This window comes from Salmo trutta, chromosome 14 (assembly GCF_901001165.1).
Source record: "Salmo trutta chromosome 14, fSalTru1.1, whole genome shotgun sequence".
Classification (NCBI taxonomy): Eukaryota; Metazoa; Chordata; class Actinopteri; order Salmoniformes; family Salmonidae; genus Salmo; species Salmo trutta.
Window position 1 is genome coordinate 9,628,588 of NC_042970.1, and position 8,804 is coordinate 9,637,391.

An 8,804-nucleotide genomic window follows, 5' to 3' on the forward strand; every position below is an offset into this window, starting at 1 on the left:
AGGTGGCATCCAATGGTGCCATGTTGAAAGTCACTGAGCTCTTCAGCAAGGGCATTCTATTGCCAATGTCTATGGAGATTGCATGGCTGTGTGCTTGACTTTTGGGCGGCAGGAAGCCTAGTGGTTAGAGCTCTGGACTAGTAACCGAAAGGTTGCAAGATTGAATCCCTGAGCTGACAAGGTAAAAATCTGTCGTTCTGCCCCTGAACAAGGCAGTTAACCCACTGTTCCTAGGCCATCACTGAAAATAAGAATTTGTTCTTAATGACTTGCCTAGTTAAAGGTTCATTCAAAAAATTAAAACACGGTCAGCGATGGGTGTAGCCAAAACAGCCGATTCCACAAATTTGAATGGGTGTACACACTAATATATGAAAGTACTTGAGCTAAGAATTGAGATTCACAGAAATGACTAAAGGCAATTTTGTTACATTTAACAGACTTCGGCTTAGTTGCCTTTCAAATTCACACCAGTGGCGGTATGGTTGATCGTCCCTAGGTACAATCAAATTAAAATAAATCTTTAACGGCATAACTGATAAGGAATATTGGACCAATGCCAAACTAAATTCGTCAGGCAAACGCTCAACTGGAGCGTTAAAAAGCAAGTGTTGAATGAGCAACCATTTTAACGACACTGACACCTGAACGTAGCGGTATAGTACAGCGACGAGGCACAGGGAATGATTAAGAAAAGCGTCGCTTACCGTCGAGCTATAATTGGAATATATCGCCAACCATGGCGTAATTACGCCTTTCATTAAACACAAGGATTGCGTTCCATAGTATATTCAAATTATATTGGAATTAAGTGAATGTAACGTACAGACCAAGTAGTCACATGAAAATTTAAAGTTAAAGCAAATTCTTTATTTCTCCGGATCAGTCATAATGTTAATATATGGCTGGTTCATTAGAATGAGTGGTACGCCATCTAGTGGCAATCAAGGGCGGTGCCATTACCAGTGAAAAGCGTTCTGGCTGCTGGACTTGAACAAAGTAAACTTAAAATGTACTGTAGTTGTCCATAACCTGTGCATTAGATTGGGCTACCACAAAGTAAAAAAAAATAAAATTGCACATTTGATGCGTCATTGCAAGTTTGGCATCGTAACTTCCTATCCCTCATGAACATTGCCACATGTCAAACCAGCATATTTATTCAAGTAATGACAGTAAATACCATAAAATGCTCATAATTTTACTAACACAACAGTAAAATATTTACAAAGATAAAATGCCATAGAAAAAAGGCAGCAGAAATTACAGCAGGGCATCAAGACGCCAGATAACACATTCACAGAGAAGAAAGCAAAGTTATCCATAGCAGTGAGCAGTATAGTCAAGCATTAAGTACGTGTCGTGTTGATTAGACGCCAAACTAAATGACTGAAGCAGTCCAATAAAGATGACTGTTACTTCCTTTAATGAACACGACCGTGGCAACAGTACTGTGTAGGTGCTGGGAAACTTCCAACCAGGAAGTCTGAAACACCATAAAAGTCCTCATTTGTTTTGCTCTGGGCTGTGAGACATGGCGGTTGGCGTCTTGGTAGATTTCTCCACCACCCAGGGATGGGTCAGGACACCCTGGATAGGGAGCCTGTGGAGAGGGTTGTGCTTCAGCAGTTTGTCTATTAGGTCTCTGCTGCCAGCGCTAACATGGACTGGGTAAGTGAACTCCACCTGCAAGAAGGAGAGGTGGATTCAGAGTTGTGTTCCAGGTATATAACATCTACCAATACATATTAGTCTGTACTTGAGCCATGCAGGAAATAAACACGACCTTGGTGTCGCCAGCACCGCGTTTTAAACTGGGTGAAAGACTAGTTTTATCAAAATGTGGAACAGTCAAGTTGAATCAATAGTGTATAGATTAATGGAAGACTGTCAACCAATACCAAACAGCTGAAGAGACCAATTCACAGCCAGCTCTAAGCTCTTACCAACTGAGCACCAGATGAAGTTATCTAAGCATGGTTTAAAGTACGCATTTCACCGTAAGTCTACACCGGTTGTTCAAAGCATGTGACAAATACAATGTGATCTAAACAAACCAATAAGAGCAAAGCTGAATCAACATGTACAACTGCTGTAAAGTTATTTTCTTCCTAATTGTAAAGCAACACCAACAAATCTACATAAAATAACTTTAGTCAGTTCTGACCCGTGAGATCTTGCGATAGGTGTCCTCATTGTTCTTTGTCTCAAATGGAGGGCGTCCCACCAGGAACTCGTAGCAGAGCACCCCCAGGCTCCACAGATCCACCTTGTCATCATGGGTTCTGCCCTCAATCATCTCTGGAGGCAGGTAGTCCAGAGTTCCACACAGAGTCGACCTCCTGGACAGAGGGTGGAAGTGCATCATGGGTATATTCAGTGAGGTGAAACATAGCAGATGGAAAGTAACTTCCTTATTCCACATGACAATGCTTCTGGCTGCAAAAGCAAACTCAATTCACATCAATGTCCTTACACAATCTCAATTCACAAATAAACTGCCAACAAGGGAGACTGATGGATGGAGGGGTTACCTTGAGGAGGGTGTATGCACCGACCAGCCAAAATCTGCTATCTTCAGCTCCCCATTGGCCCCCAGCAGCAGGTTCTCAGGCTTGATGTCCCGGTGGATGACTTTCTTAGAGTGGCAGTAGTTCAGGGCATCCGCCAGCTCCATTATGTACTGGAGAAACAGAATGGCTTCAATTTAGGAACTGCAGCCTCAGCACGTGATGTTAAGAGGTTTCATATATTCTCACCGAACATGTAACTTATTTTTGATAATATAATCTGAAAATTATTTTAAGGGCATTTAGGACTACAAAGACCTGGCAAATCCAGTCCTGACTAATTTGAATTTAAATTATTGTAAGCTTTGAAGTGACTGAAGTGTTAAGGTAGTGGAAAGCTCAGGAAAGCAGAGACACTCAAGTTGATCTTGATAATTAGATCGCTGCAACTCAGTCCCTGAGTGTCCTACAGACAAACAGAACAGCTGTGGTTGTACAGCTTACCAGCAGAATCATTATTGTGCAGGAAACTGCCCATGTCTAGCCTAAACCATTCAAAGGTCATAGTATTACTGGTGCCATGTTCGTGGTTGCCGTTACGCCTAGCGCAGGCCACATTTCAAATAATTCCATAAACTATTCTCAAAGTAAAAAAATAAAATACACAAATTCCTTACCGTGGCACTCCTTTGCTCATCAAAGCATCCACATCGTTGCAGCTCACTGTACAGTTCCCCTTTAGGAGCAAACTCCAGGATGAGGTAAACACGAGCCGTGTCGTGGAAGTAACCATAAAGACGCAGGATATTGGGGTGCCTGTGGGGAAAAAAAGCTGAATTAATCAGTGCATTAATGTCATGTTTTACAATACAGCTGATGTGTTACTCATCCACAGGGATGATACTAGGACTAGTCTGGTGGCCAGAAAATATTTTATCCTACTAGTTAACCACTCAATGCCTTGTGTATGTAGGACTGATTACTGTAAAACTCAATCGTTGAAGAGCTTTATTCATTTGGCTGTTCCTTGTTATGCCCCCAAAAAAGTTGACTAAAGCACTAAACAGACCTGGCAGTGGTAACCACCAGTCAGACCATCTGAATGTCAGCTAGGACGGCATGATCAGCACCCACCTGAGGTGTGACTGGATCTCCACTTCCCGCCGTAGCTGGTGCTCCACCCCGGCCTTCTCCAGTTGCTTCTTGAAGAGCACCTTGAGAGCCAGGATGAACATAGTCTGGCGCTCCCTGGCCAGGTACACGTTGCCAAACTTACCCTTCCCTAAGGGACGACCGATGTCAAAGTTCTCCAGGGCCCAGCGTTTCCTACAATAGGAAGATCAGCCAAGTCAGTTAGACCATTGAAACCATCACAGTAACGAGGCAGAAGTGTATTGTACCCATTCTACGGCAGTGACATTGGAACAGAATCATAACATCTGGTCTGCTGAGGTCAGATTCAACGCTCAGTCAACCACCTGAACTTACTTTGAAGAAGCAGTTGAGGATTCACTCTTGGTAGGTTTATCTGAACAAACAAAACAATTGTAAGAGTGGACCAAGGAATATCTACCATCCAATCTGACCATTACAAAATGTTTTGGTTCTTACTTTGTGGCTTTTCCTGCTTGGATTGTTCAGTGGCTCTGGCTGGCTCAGAACTTGCAGGAGTCGAAGCATTGGTGTGGTTCTTTGGCTGGCTCTGGGTTAAGGTCTGAACCTTTGACTGGCTGGGGGTCTGGACAGGTTTGGGTGTCTGGGTTTGAGGTGGCCCTTTAACAGAATTGAGGCTCTGGATTTGAGACTGCAGTTTAGGCTGGGGTTGAACAGGATTCACATTCTGATAACCCGCTTGCGGTTGTGTGGTCTTGGTGTGTGGGACTGCGGTCTCCGGCTTCTGGGTCATGGATCGCTGGATACGCTGCGGCCCATTTGACGGCCCTAGAACGCGCTGGGCTGGCGTGGCGTAGGCCACAGGTTTGTGACCACTGGACGACTGGGACACGGGAACACGCTTCGGCCCATCACTGGTAAGCTAAACATATGGGGAGTGAAGTCATGAGTACTATTAAGGCAAGACAACACAAAGGATACCAGCACACTGCTTTATGCAACCAAAAAAGGTTGTTGCATGCTAGATATTGCAGTCAATGGTTTGGGTCAACACATGACTTGTCCTATTTAGGAGGATGACAGTTTCCTGTTTCTTTAGTTACAGCAGTGTTAATGTAGCCTGGCCAATGATTCCCACAGGATATGCAGGCTTTTATACAAGGCCATCCACAAAACATGTAGCAAATTGAACTGAGTAGTGAATTGAATGCATTTCAACTACATGTTGCAGGCAAGTCAGTTAAGAACAAATTCTTATTTACAATGACGGCCTAGGAACAGTGGGTTAACTGCCTTGTTCAGGGGCAGAACGACAGGTTTTTACCTTGTCAGTTCAGGGATTCAATCTTGCAACCTTTCCTTTACTAGTCCAACACTAGGCTACCTGCCACTAACATCATTAGCGTGGTGTTATTTGAACTAACTTCAACTCTAGGTAGTGTTTATAGTAGATAAGGGTATACTTACCCTACAGCCCCCTTCAAGCTTTAGATAAAAAAAACTGCCATTTAATGTTTCAACCAATTCATGTGGTTCAATCCATAGATGTTAAACAGTTGTGTAAATTCATACTAGTGGTCAATGTCAAATATATCTCTACATAGCAACATTTTCCAGATATTTTTTGTACATTCTCAGACAAGTGATCATAGGTAATGTAAAATTAAGAGATGTGTTGATATGCACATGATATACTACATGGGTATTAATAAGCATCTTGCCTGTTGAGGGGCAGCAGGTAACCTAGTGGTTAGAGCATTGGGCCAGTAACTGAAAGGTTGTCAGCTCGGTGATTCAATCCAGCAAAGTAAAAATCCATCGTTCTGCCCCTGAGCAAAGCAGTTAACCCACTGTTCCCCGGGCGCCAAAGACGTGGATATCGGTTAAGGCAGCCACGTTCAGTTGAATGCATTCAGTTGTACAAGTGAAATGTTTCTTCCACATTAACACAACCCCTCTGAATCAGAGGTGCAGGGGGCTGCCTTAAGCAACATCAGCACCCAGGGAACAGTGGATTAATTGCCTTACTCAGGGGCATAATGACAGATTTACCTTGTTGCTGGATCAAATTCCTGATCTGACCTTTCAGTTACTAGCCCAACACCCTAACCACTAGGCTACAAGGTAATGCCCCCCCAGAAGTCAAACTCTGATGTCTTATTAACTGTTAATTTACACTTTCATTGTTATACATGGCTGCCTTGTAATGTGGACATTCTCAGGTGGGCTTCAAAGGTACAGAAAAACGAAGACCCCTCTATACAGAATGAAAATAAATACTGTTCAATACTAAATTGGCATAATATTGTAGTCAAGTGCATGTTTATAACCCAGCCCATTGGTTCCCAAATATTTTGAGTAAGTGTCACTTTGTACTTTTCTTCCATAAATCCATTGTTGCCCAGTATGCTCCCATTAAGCCCTGTTGGCATTGAAACACATTGGGGTCATGTGTTGACATCCCCTAACATGCAATGAACCTAAGCATTCATCCATTTTCTTTAGATTTAATTTAAGTAAAATAATCAAGCTACAGTTATGCCCTTAAGATTACAGTTGAAGGATTTCAGGGATAGAACACCTACAAGTAGAGGACAAATAGAAAGAGGGACAAGTTGACTACTCATGTGGTTAGGACATTGTCCTTCATTCATCCAGGTGATTACATGTTTTGGTCCAACTACCTTTGCAATACAACAGCAGGCTTAAGGAAGACAATTAGTAAAATGTAACAGTACAGCAAATGTGAACCCCCTTTCAAAAAAATAATGAATGCACAACATTTTTTAGCCACAGAGGGATAGTAGTGAGGGTGCAGGGTTTTGAACCAACCAAGCAGTAACACCTGAATCAACTAGTCAAGTCTATGGATACAATTAGACACCCCTGTTATGAGTAACCTCACATAAACAATACATTTTAGAAGTTGATCTAACATAAGGAATGTGTCAACATTTGGACATTTAAATTGATTTATGGACGTGGGCTTATTTGGAACACCCACATGCTTTAACAGTACAGTCGGTATCCTTTTAGCTCAGCCCCGAGTACTCATTTGACCAAACATAAAAAGGTTGTAAGTAAAGTAGTAACTTCACATGAGATTAAGCTTTAGTTCTTTCAAATTTGGGCTGTATAAATTAGAAATATCTAAACTTTGATTGGCCCCCTATTCAGAGAGGTTGGGTTAAATGCGGAAGACACATTTCAGTCGTGATTATGTAACCCCCTTTACTGGTGGTACCTTCGCTAAATACATTGGCATATAGCAGTGTTGCTTACTGGATCTACACTACATCAATGCAATAGTCACCTTTATATTTCGTTATCAAACCTGCCTAATTCTCACTTGAAATATTTCGTTTAATAAGCCAAATTACACTTAAAATATGAGTCCAAAGTGACCTGTTCTTTCAAATTTGTAGTCTAGGACACTTCAGATTTACAGTAACAATTTCTCACAAAATAGTTTGGATGTTACGTCAGACCAGCAATGTCTATTTTATTCAACTAGTCAAGTTAGTTAACACATTTATATTAACATTAATGTATAGTGTAACTTTCGTTAGCTAAGTAACATCGATTTTTCTTCATGGTAAATTTAGTGCATCTTACTTCACACTGGAATTAGTTAATGGGTATTTTCTTGGTAAATTTGTAGCTAGTTATTTTCAAAGAGTACAACACTGACCATTATTAGTTAGTTGAATCAGGTGATACGAACAACGGGGTTAGGATTGTTTTCACAGCTAGTTAAAACGTTACATCCTGTACATTTCCATGACAAAAAGGTTAACTAGAATGTAGAACTGACCTTGTGTTCAGACACAGACCTCTGAAGCTTCGAGTCCTTCGCCAACTTGAGGCTAGTAGCATCCATATTCTGTAGAAATATTTTTCTTAAATGTGGTTAGCGCATTTAGCCAAAAGAAAAGTAGCAAGCTAGCTAACATTAGCTAGCTAGCTTCAGTATGCCTAACGTTAGCATCCATATTTCATAGTTGATTATGGGGGTCTAAAAACTTACCGAAATCTTAGCTACGACGGTTCAAAAAAAAAACCCAGCAATGACTTCTCTCACGTCGTGTATTGATGAATATTGGTCAAGTTGACTCCCTCAGTTATGCAAACTGATGCACGGGTTAGCCAACTCGTTAACGTTAGCTAGCAAGTCAGCCAAACCAGATATCTCGATTCCAAGCGAAAGAAAACTCGTCTAGGGAAACGTTAGCTCTATAGTATTTCGATATTTGCTATCAGACCACGAGTTTAGTAGCTATAGTAATATTTCATCTGGATAACTAGAGTTCAACTAAAAAATAAAAAATGCTCATTGCACTCTGGTCAATCACACACCGACTCGCTAACTGCGTCTTGTTTAATTTCAAACATCCCTCTTTTAAATGCCTTTAAAAACGCTAAGGCCTGTGATTGGTTGACGGGCGACCCTCTTCCAAATAACCATTGGCTAACACAAGCTCGGTCATAACGTGGTACTCGAAATGCAATCTGGGAATTTCAGATGGATTTCCACTTGTTACCACTAGTGGTGCACGACTCCAGGATTTTAGGAGTCGACTCCGACTCCTGTGGTTGGAGTCGTACGAGTCGACTCTTGCTCGACTCCCAACACACGTTGAAAGGGATGTGCGCACACACACACACGCCACCTCATTACTGTCGAGTCCTACTAGGAAGATTACGGCTGCGTTCTGGAGGACCGACATGAGTTTGATGCCCATTTATTTACTTACATTTATTTAACCTTTATTTAACTAGGCAAGTCAGTTAATTAAGAACACAGTCACAATGACTGCCTACCAAAAGGCAAAAAACATCCTGTGGGGACTGAGGCTGGGATTAAAATAAATAACATATAAATACCGGACAAAACACACATCACGATGAGACAACACAACACAACACCACATAAAGAGAGACCTAAGACAACAACACAGTATTGTAGCAACACAACATGACAACAACACGGTAAGCAACACAGCCTATAAAATGACTATTTTATTGGAAAATAGAAAGTGGCGTGTAGGAACTATAATGTTTCATTGATATTTCTGATGTGCGCAGCCTTCACGGATACCATGGGATGATGCGCCGCACTTTAAACAGATAAACGGGGTATTTGCCATGTTCAGCGGCGATTTTGGCATGTAAATCTTGGTG

General features: G+C 41.7%; 1 protein-coding gene across 1 annotated transcript; it reads right to left on the reverse strand.

Moving 5' to 3' along the window:
• Positions 1-852: 852 nt before the first annotated feature.
• On the reverse strand, positions 853-7,999 carry aurka (aurora kinase A). Its single transcript, XM_029774374.1, has 9 exons — positions 7,651-7,999; positions 7,438-7,506; positions 4,122-4,545; positions 3,999-4,038; positions 3,645-3,836; positions 3,188-3,326; positions 2,535-2,683; positions 2,168-2,342; positions 853-1,686 (listed from the first exon to the last, which is right to left on the reverse strand). The coding sequence occupies exons 2-9, from the start codon at positions 7,501-7,503 to the stop codon at positions 1,507-1,509; spliced, it is 1,365 nt and encodes a 454-aa protein (XP_029630234.1). The 5' UTR covers positions 7,504-7,506; positions 7,651-7,999; the 3' UTR covers positions 853-1,506.
• Between the last annotated feature and the right edge of the window lie 805 nt (positions 8,000-8,804).

Coding starts and splice junctions, on each gene's coding strand:
- aurka (XM_029774374.1), bottom strand. CDS start 7,503: ATGGATGCTACTAGCCTCAAGTTGGCGAAGGACTCGAAGCTTCAGAGG. Junction 3,837..3,998: donor TCCTCAACTGCTTCTTCAAA/GTAAGTTCAGGT, acceptor TTCCTATTGTAG/GAAACGCTGGGCCCTGGAGA. Junction 3,327..3,644: donor GAGATCCAGTCACACCTCAG/GTGGGTGCTGAT, acceptor TTTTCCCCACAG/GCACCCCAATATCCTGCGTC.